The 23,501-nt window shown below is 35.9% G+C and overlaps 1 protein-coding gene across 2 annotated transcripts; it reads left to right on the top strand.

Moving 5' to 3' along the window:
• The first annotated feature begins 3,870 nt into the window (after positions 1-3,870).
• On the top strand, positions 3,871-22,568 carry LOC114365831 (alpha-1,3-mannosyl-glycoprotein 4-beta-N-acetylglucosaminyltransferase A-like). Of its 2 annotated transcripts, XM_028322512.1 has the most exons (12): positions 3,871-4,073; positions 5,050-5,181; positions 6,486-6,568; positions 6,699-6,801; positions 9,376-9,578; positions 11,607-11,716; positions 13,501-13,729; positions 14,123-14,338; positions 17,988-18,095; positions 20,195-20,391; positions 20,633-20,861; positions 22,483-22,568. In XM_028322512.1, exons 2-12 carry the CDS (start codon positions 5,070-5,072, stop codon positions 22,519-22,521), a joined length of 1,629 nt encoding a protein of 542 aa, XP_028178313.1. In that variant the 5' UTR covers positions 3,871-4,073; positions 5,050-5,069; the 3' UTR covers positions 22,522-22,568. The 2 variants fall into 2 exon arrangements, with proteins under 2 accessions (XP_028178313.1, XP_028178314.1); XM_028322513.1 differs by lacking the exon at positions 17,988-18,095.
• The last annotated feature ends 933 nt before the right edge of the window (positions 22,569-23,501 follow it).

Below are 23,501 nucleotides of genomic sequence, written 5' to 3'. Positions count from 1 at the left end.
GTATTGATGTCGTGATTGATTGTAAGTCATATTTATTTAATTCTCAATTATTCACACAATTAAACATCCTACATTTAAAAAGTTACTTATAGAGGGTTTTCCTGATAAGTGTAAATTGTTCTAATCTATCTTCTGAGCACCTTATAAGCAGTTAATGTGTAATACAATACCTACTTAAAAAGAAAAAAATCAAAATCTCCAAAAGGGAAAAATATGAGCGTATTCTGAACGCCTGAAAACCAGTAAAAGCAAAGTAACAGAAAGGATGATTACGGAACTATTCCCACCTCTCGTTCCCAGCCCACCACTGTAACTCCTATGTAGCCAGGATCTACAGCTTGACCGCGAATAAAAAAACAACTAGTGATGGTCAAGCTCGTCCCCGGGGAAAGATAAATTGAAATTAATCAGAAGAACATAGGAGGAGTTCGAAGTTAAGTTTCAACTTCAAGGAAGATTAGTACAGTGTACATTTATTTAACCCTAATATAAGATGAAAGGCATATAGAGAGCACAATTCTTTTTTTCTGACAGGTTTGGCTACCCCAGGATACAGGAAACAGCCATAAATGGTGTACTTAAAACGACTGAGAAAAGCACAACTAGCGTTATAGTAGGTATCTATGGGGCTTTCTGGTTAACATCTAAGTGAAACGAGGATGTCAGATAGATTAAGATTTCTATGATTATAATCGTATTATTATATACATTATACATAACGTAGATAGATATTAAATTTTCATGTTAATTATCAAATCGTACAAACAAAATTACAACCCAAAACTGGATGACGACACGGAAATGCAAAGACGACAGAAAAAAGTCAAGTTTATACGATTTAATAAATAATTTGATGAATGATCTCAATTTATTGTTTTAGGATAAGATATTTAAAATATTCCGGTGCAGCTAATAATCGTCACAACTTTCATTAATTCATAAATTAATGTTCCAAAGACAATACTTGTGAAATAATAACAACACCTACCTTATTGAGTTGTTGGCTGCCGATAAATTTATTTATTCATATAACAGGAGGATGCATTCTAAGGGATGTTGCGGGCATCAGCGTCCAATTATATTTACTAGCGGATCATCCGCATTTTTATTATAGCATACACACTGCCGAACATTTATATGCATCCGCCTACGCGGATTAGAAATTTAACATCCGCAGCATCCCTAAGGTTAAGTTTCATCAAAGCAGACTCGTTCTATTGCATTTATAGTGATGTAAGTATTTAATCTTATTGTGGTGTATTAATGTTCATTAAATGGTATTAAAATATTATGTTGTTTCAATTTTACCCATTTTCTAAGTCTGGATAGAGTTATTTAAGAAAAACAACAGGACAATGCAATAAGCAAGTCTAGTAGTAGTAGTAGTAGTAGTCAAAGGCAATCGCAATAATAATACGGTGGGAGTCTTAATAAAGTGCACATTATGAAAATAGGTGAAACTAGACCTATTTTTATCAACATAAAAGGGCTAAAAATCTTAGATATTTTTTTACCTTTTTTGTTTATATGCGCACTTTATCAAGACACACTGTATAGTAGGTATAGTATAAATACGACAGGTTTCAGGATTTCTTCAGTTGAAATTAATCGTCGTCGTCATCGTCGTCGTCGTTTCAGCCAAATGACGTCCACTGCTGGACAAAGGCCTCCCCCAAGGTTTTCCATAATGAACGGTCCTGCGCTGCCCGCATTATGGCTCTTTCCGCGACCTACACCAGATTGTCGGTCCACCTAGTAGGAGGCCTGCCCACGCTATGCTGAAATTAATAAATTTACCTAATCTTAGTTTTAGCTCTACTGTTTAGTTTATACGGTTCCAACGGGTCCTCGACATTAAACATTAAAAAGTATTTTCTATATGGATGGAAATAAGAACAATAGAGTCGTGGACCTTCGGGAATAAACCCTTAGTTTTAAGCCGTAAGCTTACACGTTGATTTACCACGTTTACGTTAAAATAACAAATGGCAATATTAAAATGTATTGGTAAATTAATAAATAATACATTCTACAGGTTAATTTAGTGCTGCTATAATATTATTTTTTCTACATCCAAGTTTCCAAACACTGCCATCTGTGCCCCTCCATGAAAACTATAATGTTTCGGAAAATGCAACGCAATGGTTGTGGTTGTAGAGTTCTAAAGCTTCGTATAAATAAAGCATTGAAAATTTGTAACACGCGTTCTATCCTGTTTCTGTTAGATGTCGCTAGAAGGATTTAGTTCAGCGGTTCCCAAACTGATTTAGTCTACTGCCCACTTTGAGAATAAATTATTTTTAGCGCCCCCCATTTTTGTAGTCAAAGAGTCGAGCTCAGTCGATGTCTAAGAGTCCTCCTAGTAGATGACGCCTCCCAAGTCTCTACACAACGTCCCAATTTTTTTTTCTGGGTCTCTTACCGCCCCCCTTTAAGCCTGCAGCGCCCACAAGGGGGCGTTATCGCCCACTTTGGGAAAGACTTATCAACCGACTTCAAAAAAAGGAGGAGGTTCTCAATTCGACCCGTATGTTTTTTTTTTTCTATGTTTGTTACGCGATAACTCCGCCAATTATGAACCGATTTGAACAAATCTTTTTTCTGCGTATAGGTAATACCTCAAGGGTGGTCCCATTTAAATTTAATAATAGAAAAAACAACCCCCAAGGGTGGAAAATTGGGGATGAACTTTTTTATACGCAATATCTCCGCCGATTATAAATCAATTTGAACGATTATTTTTTTGTTGAATAGGTATTATCAAAAGGGTGGTTTCATGCGAATTTGAAGAAAATATTTCACCCCCAAGGGTGGAAAATTGGGGATGAACTTTTTTATACGCAATATTTTCAATTTTTAGTTTTTTTTTTGTGTTCACGCATTTGAAGTCGGTTTTATTTTTTTAAAAAGTTAATTATTTTAGTTAAACGATTCCCATTCCCCCATCCACCTTTAAAAACATCCCAATATTCCCAATCCTTTCTTCTGTTATCGATGACAAATACCTACTTAGTATGCGTATTTATTATCTTTCCGTGAAATACCTAGGTACGTAAGCATAACTGCGTGAAAATGCTTTCCATTTCAATTAAAGCATGCGTATCGTTGGCATCATCAACTAAAACTAAAATGCTTTAAATTAAGCTGCAACTTATTAAACTTTCATAATACTTATTCTCTCCTATACTATTAAATTCTTTACGATATTATTTTATTAGTTCTTCATCCAAGTTTCCAAACATTGCCATCTGTGCCGCTCCATGAAAACTATAATGTTTCGGAAAAAGCAACGCAATGGTTGTGGTTGTCGAGTTCTTAAGCTTCGTATAAATAAAGCATTGAAAATGAGTACCACGCGTACTATCCTGTTTTCTGTTAGATGTCGCTAACAGGATTTTCCTAGTATAGCGATCCCCACCCACTTATCCCAATATTCCCAATCCATCTTCTGATATTGATAGCAAATACTTACTACTGTGAAATAGGAAGGATAAGACGTGAAAATGCTTTCCTTTCCATTTAAATTCAACCATGCGTATCATTGGTATCATCAACTAAAACTAAAATACTTAGCTAAAAATTCTAATTAGCAAAGTTTTTGGTTTGTACTAGCTACCATTTTTTATCATTGAAGTAATATTACTTCGTAGTACATTATAACTCAATGATTATTATACGATTTTGTACAGTACGGATCAGAATTCTATGTTCAGGATATAAACACGACTTCTCCCATTATCATAGTTACATAATTCTTCTCCAAATTCCTCTATGGCCTCATAGAATGGCCTCAATGCTATCTTTGAAAAACTAAAATTGCGAACGACATTGACAAAATCAATACAATACTGTCAATTCTTACATTTTCTCTTCTTTTGAAGAATTTTCCACAAGTTTTAAAATGTGATTTTATAACCCATTCAAAATTATTTTGCTACTCAATGTTTAATCTTCTGAAATCTTAATGTGTGCGGGACATTTAGTCCCTCATTATTTACTAGAGAAGTCTTAAGTTACAGGACTATCAGACGATTCCCCGAAGAGGAATCTAGGACGGTGGCTTCTAATTCCAGGTAAGGAATTAACGTGCTCTAACTGTCACCCCAATTAGGTCACACACAGACGTGATGGACACTGATCCTGATATGACCATAAATGGGCCTGATCAACATTTGCCTGATCTGGTTGCGGTAACAGCTGGCGGAATAATTATTTTTGACGAGATTGCTACAATGTCTATGTAGGCCTACATGGTAGCAATCCCGTCGAGAAGAAAAGACCGAAAGAGGTCGGACGAGGAATGAGTATCATCAAACCATCTATTTGGCCATATATGTCACACAACCGATAAAAAGAGGGGTAAAAGGGATCTAGTGTCCACGCCTAGGAATGGACTAAAGTGCCAGACTGAAAAAAGCAGCAAATCGACATTTTGTTCCACTGCTTTTGGGAGGCTTATGTCCAACAATAGGGAACATGCAAGGTATTTTAATTTCTCAAATTTCAGTAGTATTGTTCATTATTCAGTGCTTTTCACAAAAATCTGAAAAAAGTAATTTAAGTTAAAGGTAGGTATTGGAAATCTTATGACGATGGTCACGTTATAGAACAACACGCAGAATCCATTAAAGTTACTATGAACGTGTATACTATAATTGACGTCACGCTCGACTATTTCCTCACAAAATTTAAACGCTTGCAATGCAAGAAACTTAACTAGACGTAGGTATATAATAGTAGTCTTTGCTAGACGTTAAACACGTGTTTAAAATGTTATTTCCATACTTAATGTAAAGTTTTCAACGCCCGTTTAACGGTTTGTAATAAGCCCATCTTTTTTGTTTCCAGTCAGATTTCAAAACTTATCCTACTGTAATTCCAGGATTTAACTGCAGTGATTTTTAACCGATTAAGTCGATGCATATTCCCTGTTGGCTGAGATACATCTTATAATTAGTATGTTGTTGTCACCAATATACTCGTACAATGCCAGTAATGCGATTGCAAACGATCAAGCCTACTGACATTAACACTGATTAACTTTTTCAGATAAACATCATCCTACAGAGATGCATTACGTTGGTGATAGATATCTCTTCATGCATTCCAGTTTACGCAAACGGCTTTTATTAAGTCTTTTTTTCTGTATTGGACTGTTTTCCATATTATTCTTCAAGACAGGTAACTACACTCTTACTTCATAATATCTACCTCCCTTTTCAGGAAAAGTCTTACAAAGATCTCAATGCAATGGGTAATCAATTACTCTTTAATTTCATTTGCGACGTCATATTTTCATGGTGAAATGTCATTGAAAGTATTTCATAACTAACTTGAATGTACCCGAATTCACACGTCTGTTTCATTACAGTTTCATACAGCCACTAACGTGAAACATTCTTTAGTAAGACATGTAGATACGGGTGACAATATATTTCTATTACAAAGTCACCCCTATCACAAGTACATCAAAAGTCACATTGTTTAGCTTAAATTGCCGTCGTATGTGACAAAATCACATCAATCTTATCTATGGGATCTTATGTAGTTGGAGCAGGGGCGATATTGCAACAGAAATGTTTAGTCTGATACTGCTGTGGACTGCACAATGCAATATTCGCGTGAAACGCGTTGAGTATTAACAATGTTCCTGAACTCAAAGCAGGTACGAACTGACCAAAGCTATTGTATCGTGCCCGGGCTAATTACGGCATTGTTCAGATGTATCAGTACAAATGCACATTTAAGGCCGATTCACACATATCAGTGAAGTCACAGGTCAGGCACAGTGCGAAATATTCTTTCATAGGCGGTTATCACACTGCGCCGCGCTCCGCCGCTGAGCGCGGGGCGACAGATTTAATTATTGTATGCAAGTACCTCAGTTTGTATAGAAAACACGCGCGGCACTTCACACTGACAACGCGTCCGCGCGCGTGATTTTTTATATGAAAATCACGCGCTCCGCGGCGGAGCGCGGCGCAGTGTGATAACCGCCATACAGTTTCTATGAACGCATCCCCACTTATCAGTGTCAGTGACGACACAGTGCTCTCAGTGTCAGTGCCGACACCGGCAATCACGGACGTATTCGTTGACGACGATATTTTTTGTCGGATCACGGATGCCGCCCCGGCATCAAAAACAAAATAACTTAGGTAGGTACTTCATAGTTTCTGAACAAGAATATTAAAACAACTCTCTGACATTTTAAAATATTCAAAATATTTCACTGACGCAACACTGTAGCACTGATATTGAACTGAGCGGACACTGTGACGGAACTGTGGCTTCATCGATGTGTGTGAATTGAGCTTAACGAACCAGCCATATTCAGCTGTACGGATACTACGAATAGTTTTGTTTGGTTACTACATTCTACGGAAAATACAGCGTACGCCTTAATATTTGACCAGTCATAGGTTCATTTTATTATAACAAAACATAGTGTCATAATAAAAGTAGGGATATTATGCTTTTTTCAGTACAAGTTCTAGAAAGCCGCGAAGAAATTAATAGAATTCAATTTCTGTACGAATCTTGTCAAGAAAAACTAAAAACTGTTAAGGTATCTAATAAAGAAAATATTAATCTTATGAATATTCATCTGAATTAAATAGATATTTTGATAATAATTGACAGCATAGGATTTATATTTTGCCAAATTAAACTTATATTAATAATGTGTTTTCTTATAGGATGATCGTAAATTGCCACCACCGAGCAATCAATTGGAACAATTTTTAAAATTACCGAAGCCATTGCCCGCTAATGTATTACAACAACTGAATAAAATGAATGGTAAGTAAAGTAGGTACATACACGTACTAACTAAAATAATAAGTTACCATAACCTTAACCTAAGCCTTATAGGTATTGAAGCATATTGAAGTCATGATTTTGTCACAGGGAGATAGCTAACATTTTTGCCTAACCAATTCAGAAAAGTATACGAAAAGTCCTTTCTAAAAATACTTTTTACTAAACTCTGATTTTTAATTCGACGGAATTTTGACATTTCATAAGTGTTGTCAACATTGAAACATTCCCACTTAGGGTTCGGACAAACCAACGCGATCACACCGCGATCAGCCGGCGTGCAGCGATGGCGACCAGACCTAAATGCATTGATCGCCATCGCTGCACGCCGGTTGATCGCGTTGGTTTGGCCGAACCTTAAGAATGGAGAGCATTTTCACAAATTAAAAAATAATCCTTTCTTGAATTTAAGATTTCACTTGAAAATCTAAGGTTTAAAAATGTACTGATCATTTCAAAATGGTTATTTGAATTTTTATTATCATATTTTGGAAGTTACAAAAAAAATTGGGAAATTATTTTTCTATTACTGGACTCCCTGGCCAATAATCCATGGGTTACAAACCTTTTTTATGAAAATCCTTTTGTTAATAAAATCTTAGCTTCATAAAATAATCAATTTAACAAGATGCCAATTTTATAATCCAAGTTGATTATGAAGACGACAATGATAATTGATGATCAATACATATTTTCGTTTACGTTAATATGTTGTTTTACTGTGTTAAAAACACGTTTTTTCCTATTTAATCTCTAAAATGCACATAATAATTAGTGTACATTGAATTCACAATACAAACAATAGTTCTTTCTTGTAAGTTGTACTTGATGAAATTTCATTTCATATTATTTATTATTAATTCAAAGCAAAAAAGGCTTATTACATCTGAATTGTCAAAAAATGACAGCTGTCAGAATTCCGTCGAATTAAAAATCGGACTAAGTTTTGTGATCAGTAACCGATTGATTTTGTTTTGTGTTGACCCGTGCTATTAATTGGACTGTTTGATTGCCTTTTTATTGAACTCCGCGCGATTACTGAACCATGCCTCTCAAAATAATTCTTAATTCTTATATTTACTTACAAACTTGTCTACAATAAACATTGTTAACTGTTTAAGTATTATTTAGTTTGAAGTTTAATTGTTATTGATTTAAGACCTTGTGTAAAGACACTTAATGTGCAATAAAAAAATGTATTTGAAATAAAACTAACTTAATATTATAATATTTACGATAACCAATTACCTGGATCATTGCTACCTAGTGCAATATTTGTATTAAATTGTAATAACGTAGTTAGATAAGTGTTTCTTTAAAACGGAAAACAAAAGTTGCTAATGTATTAAAAATAAATAGAAACCTATTATAGGTTTTTTTATTTACATTCAAGGATTTAAGAAAGTTATTATGAAGTTATCTTACAATAATTGTTTTTAAGCCACAAATATTCCTTAACTCTTTACTAATTAATTCAATAACATAATATTGTTTATAAATTATAAGTTCCGAATAAATTAAATACCTATTAAATAAGTAAAATTCGAAAGTAACAAACTGTATGATTTTGTATTTCTCGCCTTAACTAGCTAAACTAATATCACGAGATTTACACTCTTAATCTTAATATCAACAATAATTATAGAAAGGGCTACTTTTTTCTCAGGAAATTGCACAGTTACCTCGGAATGTGCGATACCAATTTTGTGACCCGAGCGGGCAATCGCTAGTTCAAATTTTACACGAAGCCCCATATAATATTTTGTAGCGATTCTTTATTGGGTTTCAAATTGACTAAAATGCGACGTTGCCAAACGAGCGCTACGGATGCGGGTAATAAGCAATACTCAATCCTAAACGCTTTACATAGAGCTTGGTTTGCAAGGGTAAACATCTACAGTGGTGCGCCGACGCTGCTTAGACCCGAAACATGAATGAATGGGGGCGTAGCATAATCGAGCGTGTGTGTGCAAACAATTTAGGCCCTTAAAAGGTGTCAAGGCGTCCGAGTCCCCGATAGTACCTCGACGTCTAACATTTCTATAGTAAGCATTGTTGTGACGTGGCCTACGGCGTGACGCTGCACGTGTGCTACACGTGGCTTATGGCGTTTATACGAGACCATAGCCTAAAATAGTTTCTAAAAATACGTTTTACCACTTTTCATTTGGGGTTTCTTGGTGGGAAAACATCATGAATGTCAGTTTTGTTTAATTTTCTGTGATAATTTTTACATGTCTGTGTATTAGGTAGGTAGGTGTTTTTATTATTATTTAGGCAGTTAAATACTGCACAGTATTTAGTATACCATTTTCTTTATTTTTTTCCATCATACACAAGAATACGCGTGCGTGTCAATGCTCGCTCGTATGTGAGGCCTTGTCGAATAGTATCCTATAGGGGGCCATATCGTGCGTATTTGTTTTCGAATTAAACTCGCGGAGATGGACAGGCCTGATTTTACTTTAATAATTATAAATTTGATACGAGCTCGATACGCAAACCGAATAATTAAAAAAAACCTTTTAGTTTCTTAGTAGCAGTTTCGTTTTGCAGGTTCTATAGCCGCTACAGGGTTTAAAAATCTGGAGCCTCTGCCGTCAACTAACTTTATCCTGCCGCATCTCCAGGCGAATATCGATGGACTTAAGCCGGCATACTACGTGAATAGGAAAATGCCTGGGACTTTGGTGGACATTGTGATTGGACTTACCACTGCAAAACGAGAGAAAGGATATTATCTGAATAACACATTGCAGGTAAGGTAATCGTGTTAATCTGCCCTGGAGTAGTCCACGTAATTTGCCCTGTCTTAAAATGTCTTCATCATCATCATCATTTCAGCCATAGGACGTCCACTGCTGAACATAGGTCTCCCCCAACGATTTCCATAATGACCTGCAGCGCCTTTCTGCTACCTTGAGGTTGTCGGTCCGCCAACAATAACAACAGAAAATTCTGTTTCCATCGGGAGCCAAACCTGAGACCTTATCACTAGATAGATATTACAATTTGTAGTTAAATATCTTCACACCTCTTATGAAATTCACTCGTATTTAGAAGGCTATGACAACTTTGCATAACATTTGGCATTGTACACAAAATTACAAACTTTCCGTACACATAAGTATTTAGTTTTCTGCTACGTTCGCAAATGTTTCAAAGCGTCGCGTGTTGCACTTAATTTGTAACTACGAGTAGTTAAAATGTCTGAGAGGTGCAGAGCTTTGGGTTTCCAAAACAATGGTCTTTAGTGAGTAGTACTTCACAAACGTAACATTATATTTGAAATATTCGAACTCAGACTGAGTTAGTGCCTGAGATATGTGAGCGGCACGGGAGGGGTGACATTGACATAATTATGACGTGACAGAGCATACAAATCTGAAGTGTCACCAGGCCTGTTCATCTCCGCGAGTTTACATCCAAAACAAAACACGCACGATTGCCCCCTACAAGAGTACTATTCGACAAGGCCTCACATACGAGCGAACATTGACTCACGCACGCGTATTCTTGTGTATGATGGAAAAAAATAAAGAAAATGGTGTACTAAATACTGTGCAGTATTTAACTGCCTAAATAATAATAAAAACACAGAATGTACTTTTTTAAGTTGCCTCAAGACACTGAGAGGTAAATAAGTAGTTAATATTATTCATGATAATTCATGCTAAATCATGTATTTCCTCCGCCATTTTCTGCAGATTGGCACCTCACGTCACATCATTTTACCGAAGTCAGCCCTATAGCTTCGGCGCAGTACCGATCACTGACGTTTGTCAACAAAACTTCTGACAAACTTGCTTGACTCTTGAGACAAGCTAAATTACAAGTCAGTGAGTGACAAAATTAAGTAACTTTGACCCGTTATAATTCTTAAACTACTGGTTCAAATTGAATGAAATTTTAAATATACCGTGTCTTTACAATTCCTGCATAGCTAATGAAAATTCAGCCTTCTAGTTTTATCCACAACGAAGTTACAGGCGGTCGAAAATGGCCTGAATTGCTTCGAGAAAAGGATGGTACGGCCGTGCCGCTTTTTTGCTCGACTTGGTGGGGGCACTGCCGTGCCCCCAGATTACACCATATTGTTAATGACATTGAGCATACATTTTTTTAAATACCTTCGCGAAGTAAAACTTCTGTACGTAGTACTTATTAATATTCTGTGGTAGTACTTCACAAACGTAACATTATATTTGAAATATTCGTACTCAGACTGAGTTAGTGCCTGAGATATGGGAGCGGCACGGGAGGGGTGACATTGACATAATTATGACGTGACAGGGCATACAAATCTGAAGTGTCACTGACAAAACACCCTCCCATGCCACTCCCATAACTTAGGCACTGACCGAGTTATGCTAGACCTACAGGGGTGGCTGAAATCGTTGGCATCCTTTTAAAATAAGACTCTACTCATGATACATAGTACATCACATACCCAAATATGAGTCATATCAAATGAATTAAAATTTCAATATTTGAAATCTTGTACAGACGACAGCACATTAATCTTCACACTGTGGCATCTTATTTCAATGTATTGTTATTTTGCAACAAAATGTATAGAAAATGTATAGGATGATGTGCTGTTGACTGTACAATAGCACACTAATACAAATACATATTTTATATAGTTAAAATAATGACAAAGAATCTCATTGGATTTGTCTCATATTTGGGGAATGCACTATGTGTCATGAGTAGTCTTATATTAAAAGGATGCCAACGATTTCAAAGTCACCCGTATAATACCCGCTAAGTACTTCTAATTTCAGGATCTAGTGAATGGAGTCGTGGATGATATAACAACAATACTTATAATCGTAATGATTGCTGAAACCGACTTGAAATTCGTACTAGATACAGCTTGGGCCATTGAAAAACAGTTAGTTTATTTATTGATTAATTCTTTATACAGTAACAAATCTATCAATTTGATCGTGACTTACACATATCAATATCAGTATCACCTTTGTTTGAAAACGCAAAACTGAACACTAATGTAGTTTAATAAGTGTGACTTTGCAATAAAAATACGCTGGATATGTAGACTACTTATATTATTTGATGTGGGTACGTAAAAGTTCTGCAGCAGCCCATAAACTCCCTTTTCGTACCCCATCGCCAGGTATTTTACGCGTCCGCCCGCTAAGTTTATGTGTGACGTGTTCGTTGTGGGACTTACATCGCAAAATGTATACGTATACAGGGTGACAGGGATACTCCCTTTTGTACCCTTTGCACCACCGGCCTGCACCACTGGTGGTGCAAAGGGTATTTTTTAATCCCTTTTGCACCACCAATAGTGCCGCCCTACCATTAACTGTAAAACGATTATCGATAATCATATAATATTAATATTATAAAGAGGAAAGATTTGATTGTTTGTTTGTACTGAATAGGCTCCGAAACTACTGGACAGATTTGACAACATAACATAAAAATTAATAACAACCATTCATACCTACATACAACGAATAATTCCTAAAGTACCAGGGCAACATAATCATAAAGGAGCTATATCAAATTCTTCTTGGTTGACCCGAGAAATAAACATCATGTATCATAAAATAGCTCCTTTATGGTTATGTTGCCCTGGTACTTTATTCGTTGTATGTAGGATGTAGGCCCGGGGTATCGTGGGTCTGAAGTGAAATGTTTAAATAGGCACTTACACACACACAAATTAAAACTTTTAGGTAGGTTTTGGTTTATTTATAACAATTAAATTATTAAGTATTTTACAGTATACTACTAGTTTTACAGTCGATGGTAGCACAGCACTATTTGTTGGTGGTGCAAGAGGGATTTAAAAATACCCTTTGCACCACCAGTGGTGCAGGCCGGTGGTGCAAAGGGTACAAAAGGGGATACTCGACCTATTTCTTGAAAGGGGTTATACTAGAGATCGTTAGCAACAAGCTATGTCCAGCCAAAAAAAAACTTACAGATAATAATTTTATTTATACTGTCTAATTTTTTCAAAATAATCAGAAAAGTATGAATTCAATGTTAAGGCTGGAGTAGTTTACTCACAATTGAACTTTTCTAAAAAATTTAAGACCAGTAAATCCAGTATTGACTCCTGGTTCACTGGAATTAATTTGTTGCTAATGATGACCTTTAGTATTTAACCTCTTTCAAGAAATAGGTCGAGTATCCTTGTCACCCTGTATTATGTAGATGTAATAAAGGACAAGAGCCAAAAGTTAAATACGAAGGTAGACCACAACTGCTGAAAAACGTTAACTACTGCATGGTTCTATGTATTAATGGGGGTACATCAAGCTTAAGCTTGATGTACCCCCATGTGTGTTAACACTGGACTAAATCTTAAGTAATTGTTTAGGTATTTATTTATGCTACTTTACAACAAAAATGAAGTCTACGGTAATTGTTTACTGTATGCAGTTATTTATAAACGTTTCAAATTGGCAACACTGTCTTTGTAGGATGTCAACGCAGATGATTTTTAGGTATACCCATAAGATTTCAAACGACTCCTTGACATAATATCGCAGCGTGGTTAGTTTCTTTCGCTGAGAGAAAAAAAGAGCCAATGAAATGTTTTATTGATAACCGATGAAGGACTGTGTCAGTTTTCATTAATAGATCTTATAAAATATGTAGTCCTTATCAGACTGCTTATATTTTTTAAAACAATTCTAGATTTCCCAGCGAAGTTCAATGTGGAATGATTCAAATCATAGCACCTTCTTCGTCCTATTATCCCGATATGAAATCCATTCCACCAACTCTAGGAGACTCGAAACAGCGTACTCGGTGGAGAGCGAAGCAAGTTCTGGACCGAGTATTCATCATGGCCTACGGTTTGAACAAGGGCAGTTTCTATTTGATGATGGAAGATGATGTTGTGGCTAGGAAGACGTACGTCAAGGTAAGTTTTAGATTTGTACTTTTATTGGCCGTATTGTTTTAAAACTTTATGTTACACCGTAACTTCAGCACGTCTTCGGCACTTGGGGTATTCGTGGGCACACCTGGATGCGGGGAGCGTAGTAGAAATTCTTGGGGAAAACCTTTTGGACGTCATTTGGCTAGAACGAACGAGCGTGTGCAAAAGTTTTGTAAGGTTACCTAAATTCCATAACACTATTTTTGTCATACATTACGTATTTCTTAAGAAGAGTAAATAACGACAATATTCTCCATAAGAATTTCGTTTTCTAGGGTTCAGTTATATTAAAACGTTATCATAAGTAGACGTAGATACTTAGGTAGGTATTTACTTTTTAGGGACCCTGTCACAATCTATTCACTGTATTTTCAGGGCGTCAAGTCGTATATCTCGTTTTGTACGAAAAACCACCCGGACTGGCTTGTCATAGAATTCTCCCACTATTTCGGGAGTCTCGGAAAACTATTCAGATCCACAGATGTCGGGCATTTCATTATTTATCTGCAACTGTTCTACTACAATATGCCTCTTGACTTCCTCCTTGAAAACTACCTGGAAGACAAGGCCTGCGGCAGATTGAAGAATACGGTGAGAATAATTTGCATTTAAAACTTTTTAAAGTTCCCAGTTGATTTTAACTCGATTGGTGCTGCATTAGAAGTTGCCGACTTGGTTTTGTTCTTTTTTACAAAATGTTATCACCTGTAGCACAGTTTGTTATTAAGTTAACAGTTAGCTGACGGCGTTTCCATCGCTAAAATATACCATAAGAATTTTTGTCTTGATTTATTTACATTATGACTTGAAATCTGCTGAGCGGATTTTATTTCATCTCCGTCTGAAATTCCGGAGTACGATTTTTGAAAGTTATCAATTTTTGAATGCCCAGACAGTGATGTACCAACATTTTTTAAAAGTCCAGTTAGATTACCGCTAAATGTATACGAGTAAACTCACGGCCGTATTCTCAAACGATGCTTGCTTAAGTGAAGCAGAAAATAGAACGCACAGCGTTGAATAGAGCTCTGTGATTGGTTCGTGTGTCACCCTGCAGGGTGCCCTGTACGTCCACGCGCACTGTGAGACCTCATAGTAATGTTTGTGAATACGGGCGTAAGTACATATTTATTTATACACAAGGTTTCAAATTGACAAAATAAGAAAAATAATGTTCAGTTTTTTATGAGATATCATTATTGTTTGGGGATATTGAAAAAATACCATCGACCTTTTAATCCTTTTTTGAGTTCGCTGATATTTTTCACAAAACACTTTTTATATGGCACGTCAACTAAACCAATTAGTTAACACGAGCACCACGCTGCACTCGATTCTGTCGAGCGAGTTAACTTACGTCATATCGTAAATACGAGTTTTACTCGATTTTAACCGTCAACAATCGAGTTAACATGTACGATCATCGTTTTTTGCCGCTGTTAGTAGTTTTATCGATCATAGAATTACTTATACTGCAATTATATCGATAAAAAGAACAGCTGACTTTGTAATTTATTTTAACAATGATTTTAATTAAAGAGAGTAATTAAAGATCAAGCTAATCTCTTAATAGCTGAGGGACTGACACCGAATACTATCGAGTCACAACTACGATAGTCGAAAATCGAGTAAATGTGTAGGTAGGCGCGTTTAAGTAAATAAACTCGTCTAAACGAGGTCAATGTTTGCGGTGAAATCGACTGTTTTCATTCAACTGTCCGGTGGTCAACTCTAAGAATTTGTATATTTATTTAAAGGTTATTGCACAAAGTACTTACTACAGCACACTGTAACATCTTATGTAATTTGACTTGACTATTTAATGGACTAATACGTACTACAGACTAAAACATACATCTATGATTTTATTTGGATTTATTAATATTTATTGTGTGTGTGTGAGTGCAGGTAACAGAGGGAATTTCTGGAAACTCTTCCCTGATTCTGAAATGTATTTCACTGATAAAAAGCCAAATGGTAGCCAAATGTTATTGGATCCGTTAGTTTTTATCCTGAAAATACGAAAATACCCACCCCCTAGTGAATTAGGAAGAGTGACAAAACCAAGACTAAGTATGCTTTTGGTGCTCAGGGGAAAGGCTAGTTCGCTTCGAGCCACTGATCCGATTTCGAATTATTTTCTCCACATAAAGCTCCACTATTTACGGTCAAAGGCTACCTTATTCTTTTATCTGAAAATTTCAGTTCCCGAAGAATTTTCTACAATATTTATTTGACGACCACAAATGCACCGACAAAAGGATTGTCATGAATCTTATTCGTAGAAACTTGAAAGGAAATATTTCTGTATTTTCAAAACTTTCAACGAGCGATCTTACTAAGAAGCCTTTGAAATACATTGAATATCTAATTACTACGAGTGATATATCATTGGAAAGAAGAGAAGCTAGAGATGTTTTTAAGATCATTGGCAATCCATTTTCACCATTATTTATTTTTTAAATCGAATTCTAAGTTGAATTTTTTATCGTGGTTTGTACTTTTGTTAGACTTTGGCGGCTCGTAACTAGCTATCCGATCATTATCAGGATCTGAAATTTATTTTATTTGACTAAAGGCTTATTCGATACTAGTATCAAATATAAACATCGGTTGAAATCAAGCGAGAAACAAAAATTAAGCAGTTTTTAGGTCAAATTTCGGAAAAATATTAAATAAAAACAAAAACATCAATTAAAAAAAAGTAGCTCACTTGGGGTCAAATGGGCGAACTTGTATTCTTAAAATGACCTTACCTATACACCCATGAAGTATGTTTAACCTTCCGCCAAACACCCTGTATAACAATCTTGTGAATGTTATACAGTGTGTTTAGGATAGGGCTAGCGATAATTTATGACGATGTTATTATGTCAATTTTATCGACAAAAATGCACCCAAAAACGTGCCCGCCAAAACTGAATTTTTTGACAAAAACTAAAATTCATTAATTACCAATCCGACTCCGTCCGAGTTTACATAATTAGAGCGCATTTATCTATATTCAATTTTACTTTTAGCTTGCATTTAGGCGGTTATCACACTGCGTCGCGTTTTCATATAAAAAATCACGCGCGCGGACGCGTTGTCAGTGTGAAGTGCCGCGCGTGTTTTCTATACAAACTGAGGTACTTGCATACAATAATTAAATCTGTCGCCCCGCGCTCCGCGGCGGAGCGCGGCGCAGTGTGATAACCGCCTTAGAATACCAAAAAATCACTTACAATGTATACAGACAGTTAAAACCGCTTCAAAATGCCACCAGCAGTGTTCCTTAAATTACCCTAAAATGGTCAGTCAGGACGACTTCCGCGAAACCAAGGGAGTTAGTTGGCTAGCTGGATACTTATACACTGTGCTATTAGTGATGACACACTGTAAATAGTACCCATAATATCCAAGAAATATGATTACGGGCACGATTCTGAGATTGTACCCTATTTATACCTATAGTTTAGTATTAGTTAAGTTTAGCTGGGCATGTACCGCACTTATACTTGATTAGGTCATTGTAGGTACGTGACTTGTATTTCTTGGAACTCCAACCAACCCTGCCATTCCAAAAAGCTAGCCTTTCCAGGCTGCTGCATATTTCCGGAAAATGCCGGAGATAACAGGGCCCCGATTGCGGTAATTTGTAATATCAATTCATTTGCGCTTCATCTCCAGTCACGCTCCATTTTCATTCCAGCAGATATACAATTCGGTATTGCGGTAAACTTCATACGCAAACAAAGACAATACGACGGATAATGTACTTTTCATTAAATCGGATCATCATAATTTTTAAACTAAAATTAATAAAACACAGCAAATGTTTGAAAAGCGTTTGAATAAAAGTAACTTTCTGACAGCTTTTACGCAAAGGCGCTTCATTTGAACTAGCTGTGAAAACGACCCCGCGATTCGGATTCATTCTAACAGCTGATTTTCGTTTTCGAATATCGCATTGCAGTTGAAATTTTTTACCGCAATTGGGGCCCTGAACTCGTAAGTACAGCTGAAAAAAGATATTTCTATCAATATTATCGCAACGAAGTACCTATCCGTAGAAATGTTTTGAATAATTTTTGTTACCTGACACCTAACTAAGTTAGTTCTGTAAAACAAACGGAAAATTAAAAAAAACTTTGAGTACTTAGCAGCTTCGATAGTTTATTAATATTTTTGAGAGAGTTGGATTACATCTCAGAATCCAGCCTCTTTATTCTATATTACATCAACACTTATAAATTTTCAGGAAAGTTGTTTCATCAGTGTGAATAAAATCAGACTTAAGTATCCAGTTTCCTTGTTTTTGCACGTCGGGCTATATTCTTCTCTCCCTGGAAAAATTATGAAAGTAGAGGTACGGTTTTTTAACTAATTAGAACTTAGAACCTTAATCGTGTTTATAATAAATTGTCGACGCTTTTACCTGTGAAATTTTGCAATATCCTGATATTGTGAAGTAAATTTTCGTGGCATTTTATTTCTAAACAGACGCGTTTTACTTACTCACATTAAAAATTCACACCTTTATTTTCATTTCATGTAAAATTTTGTAGTGATGTTTTCTCTTCTTCATTATTAATTTAAATTATTTAACCCTTAACCACTGACGTGTCATTTTGTTACACTAACACTGACGTACGTACGGCATACGTACGTAACTTTGAAGACCTCCTGATGTATCAATAGAGTGTAACTTTGGTGATATTTGAATTTAAATTATTAACACATGTTTATATTAAACAGAGATAGTAAAAAAAAACATAGTAACATTAATAGAATAGTATGATATTGGTGAAATCCTCCAGACGTAATAAAAGTTCCACAGGCATTTTTAAAAAATCAACACAAAAATATCCGATAACACTAGGAACTTCTATTTTGGCCATATTAAAGATAAATAACAGTTTTAATCAGAAAAAAATCACAATAGCAATAATTCACAAATTAAGTCACTTTTTAATACAGTTCATTTAGGAAGGCTATTTTCTATAGTCTTTCTTTGTTTGATGACCTGGTCAAAAGTTTGCCGTGCTTCAAACTAGCTAGGAAATATGAAAATACGGTACCTATACAATCTTCAGAAGAAGTCAAATCCAAAGCCACGAACTAAAGCTCCTTCACCATCATGATGATTATCCTCGAAAACAGCAACTAGTATAAAAATTTTCATCCACTGGATTTTTTGCTAATTTCTTCGTCATTTGTAATATTTTTTTGGCGTAAATAAGGTTTTTTATATACAGACGGCCAAGTAAATAAATTAGACTGCTAACAATTAATTTTATCTATGTACCAACATACAAAAGCGATGTTGAAAAAGTTACACTAACACTGACGTTACGTACCACATACGTCGGGTGGTCTAGCTCTCCTACTTAGGGACGTGCTACCTATCAATTTTCTCCCGTCGCACACGCATCTCTGGCCACTAGGAAACTACCAAAAAGGACACGGAAAAATTCCCGCACAAAATGAAGTTTTGAATGAAAAACCGTTTGACCGACGTACCACGTACGTACGTCAGTGGTTAAGGGTTAAAGCCACTATTCCTACCACAGCTATACCTGTTGGACAACTTTTGTCAACAATGTGCTCAATTTTTAATCACAAAAATATACACTTTTATATGAATTTCACATTAATTAGAGTTTCTGTTACCTCACAGGGATAATCAGTGTACCGCACTTTTATCAGAATATTAATAGTTAAAATCCCTTCGTTAGTAACAGCTTTGCTTTTTAACCGACTTCAAAAAAGGAGGAGGTTATATCGTGAGCATTTAAGGACCACAGTAGATATACTACTTTTAGCATTGGCTATCGGCTATTTTGCGAGTGTACCGATTCAGCATCGCGATTTAGCGACTTCCTCCGTTCGGACGCGGTATAGGAATCGCGCGTTTTAGCGACTCTATCGCTGAATTTGGCGTTTTTAATGCAGAGTTGCACCATCTTTCACTTTAACCAATGTCAAAAATCTGTCTAACTCCATACAAAAACACCGGTTATTGTTAAAGTAACTTGGTGCAACTCAGCCTTAGTGTGCGGTGTAGAATGTGTGGTCGCTACATTCAGTTTCTAAAAAGCGCCTAAATCGCCTATGATAAAGTAGCATGTGTGCTGTGCTGTGGCTCTATTCAGAGAAACGAATGCAGTGGTATCCTTTAGAAAAAATATTTTACTAGAACTAGTATTATATTATTATCTGTGCTGGAACTAAAGCTGCAGGGAATTTTCAGACCCGAGTGTACCAACAGAAAATTATTTTACAGTCGATTTTTCTGTGAAAATACACAATATTTGCAAAATAAAATCTATTCATGGTACCTGTCTGTTGATGACTCCTTTTCGTTGTGCCCACTCCATAGAAAACATTATTGCCCTTTTACACTGTAAGTTGACTGAACGTTATTTGTAAATACAAAATAAAGTTCCAAATATATTTTTGTTACAGGAAGCTTCAGCATTCGCAGGCAGCGCATTCTTCCCCCATAAAAATCCACCCCTAAAACGAGTTTATTGTGACATACTAGAGGTCCCATTCCATACAGCGAAGATGGCCTACAACGGAGAATACTTATTTTTAGGTGTAAATCCGAAACCTGGCGACACCATTGAGTATTGGTTTGCAAAACCTACTGTTTTAAAAAGGTACCAGCATTTTCAAAAACAGTATATACGTAAAGAACTTTGATGTACCTATGCTTAATATTAATTGATATTGTTTAGGTCGTAGTAGTGTTGCAAATATTTTTAAATACGACTTACAGCTTACATTTAAATCCCTGTTTTGACTAGTAAGTACTTAGTTTTCACGTGATTATTTCCTTACAAGACAAGATAATGAAATAAATAATCTTATTTATTTATTCTAGTCTTTGACGAATTTCAGCTTCGTATTTCAAAGTGGTAACTATCAGAATACAAAGGACTTGCTGAAAAAAGCAGATGTGGAAGTATTGCCGCTTGGTGGACTGATGTACAATTTTACTAAAGTTGGTAGTTTTGACGAATTCGGCTACGTAAAAGGGGATTTGGCAAGATTTGGTCCACTTGAAGCAATAAGGCTGAAAGTCATTGATTATGGACCCACAGATACAGGGAGAGTAGTGATTAGTGAGGTAAGTCGCAATTTGCTTACGTTTTCCCGAAAAAAAAGAAAAATATGTTGATATTCAGTCATTTAAACAATGAATTTATACTAACAAAACAGAAAACTTTTTTCGTGAATAACTCCTTATTTGTTAACTTTAATGCCTATGTTTTAATGACTAAATATCAAGCTAAGCACACGCGAGCAAAATGTACTCACTACATACTAACAAAGTTTCAGTCTATACGCCTCAAATGATCTCAGCTCTCTGTGAACACGGGGCGCAATTTCGCTTGCACTCATTAGCAAGTTGTAACTGTAACTAACCAGATACAGTAACGAAATTCTAGTATGTTCGCGAGTGTTCGTTTGAAACTGCACAATCGCTCGCTGCGAACACTTAGTCTGTCAAAAGCGGGCGAAACACTGTGGTTTTTGGTTTGGTATCAGTCACTTGAACCAGATAGTTTCAGCTTGTATTAGTTTGTATCACACAGACAAACTAAACTTGTGTGGCAACCAAGTAAATCTTAACGCCATCTCCTGTAGGAGATCTTTAAGGCTTTCACGCTAATCTATACTTATAATAAATCTGTAGAGAGGTCAATTCTGTACATGAAATATATTTTCAAAATAACTATCAGGGGGTGATTAGTGATCGATACTGATGCCAAAAACCGGCCAAGTGCGAGTCGGACTCGCGCACCGAATTATATTATATAACTAAAAAAATGTAATTTTCGCAATTTTTCCTATATTTGCATTATATGACAATGCTTTATGCCAAATTTCAAGATTCTGAGTTTACGGGAAGTATCCTGTAGGTTTTGATTCCTTTGCGAGTGTCGAAAATTTGTATCGTAATATATAATCGGCTGTATCTTTTGATTGGCTTGGCTTAGAAGTTTGATATTTTCACAGCTTAAAGGGACAATAGACCTGAGTATTTCATGTGAATTTCAGCTTGATACGTTCACGCGTTCTTGAGATAAAGGGTCTTGACAGACGGACGGACGGACAACAAAGTGATCCTATAAGGGTTCCGTTTTTTCCTTTTGAGGTACGGAACCCTAAAAATGAAATCAGTAAAATTTTTGTCTGTCTGTCTGTCTGTATGTTCCTTATAGAAACAAAAACTACTCGATGGATTTTAACGAAACTTGGTACAATTATTCTTCATACTCCTGGGCAGATTATAATATACTTAGGAATTCCCACGGGAACGGGAATGAGCGGGAAAATCCTTATGTATTAAAAATCTTAACCGCTTAAGTTAGACGCTTGAAATTTGGCATGCAGGTACCTTAGTAAACTTAAAGCTTAGTTACAACAGGATATTGCAAAATTCCCACGGGAACGGGAATTAGCGGGAAAATCCTTTTGTATGAAAAATCTAAACCGCTTAAGTTAAACGCTTGAAATTTGGTATGCAGGTACCTTAGTAAACTTAAAGCTTAGTTACAACAGGATATTGCAAAATTCTCACAGGAACGGGAGTTAGCGGGACAAAACATTTGTATGAAAAAATCTAAACCACGTAAGATCGATGAAGGGGGTAAAACGGGATCCACGCGTACGAAGTCGCGGGCGGCTGCTAGTAACTAATAAATAACCAAGCATCAAATAAAACATTCACTTTTTTATTACAGATCATGCTCGTGCCTTTGGATGACAAAGATTTCGTCTGAAAGTATAAAATTTTAGAAATAAATAGAGTAATAAAAATACTAATAAAACGGTGATTGCACCAAATACGTATGCTTTTCATTTTAGATATTGCTAGTTTTTGAAATAGACCTAAATATAGGCAAAAAGTGTATAGGTATTGTAGTCAATATAAATTTGGAATTCATCTCTTATAGCTAAAATAACCTAATCCAATATACCTACTTAAAATCTTTATTAACGTTTGATAACGAAAATTATAAAAGTAGGTAAGTTTTCAGCTTATGTTATTGCTTTATGTAACATCGCTCCAATTAAGATTACCTTCAATCAAGCCACACAGCTTAATATTCGATTAGTGACAATACGGAAATATTGGTCATGACACTACTGTAGCCAGTTGCATACCTACATAAGATGTGAGGTGCTAATCTAATCGGCCGTAATTACTATGACACGCATTAATTATTGGGTGATTAATAAATTAATCATGTGCGACACCAATGTAAATTATTCTGGTAGGACATTATGGCGATTATCACAGTGCGCCGCGCTCCGCCGCGGTACGCGAGACGACAGATTTAATCATTGTATGCAAGTACCTCAGTTTGTATAGAAAACACGCGCGGCACAACACACAGACTACGCGTCTGCGCGCGGGATTTTTTAAATGAAATCACGCGGACCGCGCGCGGCGCAGTGTGATAATCGCCTGACTTTATTTTTTTTTTTGTAATTTTTCAGTTAGAACTTAGACAAATATTTTTTATAAGAATACCTATCCTTCATTCGGCTCCTTTCAATATTTTTTTCGGATTTGTGTTCCTAAGTACAGAATGCCTCTGTCCTCCCCAACCCATCTGACCGACGTGGTGTGTAGGCCAAATTTTCCATTTTACTCTGGTCAATTAAGACTGAGAAGAAAAACTGATGATGATTAAAAACCGAAACGACTGAGAATGTTTTGATAATGGAAATCACAAGATTGTCTCTATCCTTAATT

Source organism: Ostrinia furnacalis, unplaced genomic scaffold (genome assembly GCF_004193835.3).
Source record: "Ostrinia furnacalis isolate ACB-3 unplaced genomic scaffold, ASM419383v2 OfSCF7657, whole genome shotgun sequence".
Taxonomy (NCBI): Eukaryota; Metazoa; Arthropoda; class Insecta; order Lepidoptera; family Crambidae; genus Ostrinia; species Ostrinia furnacalis.
This window is presented reverse-complemented; position numbering and strand designations above follow the sequence as displayed.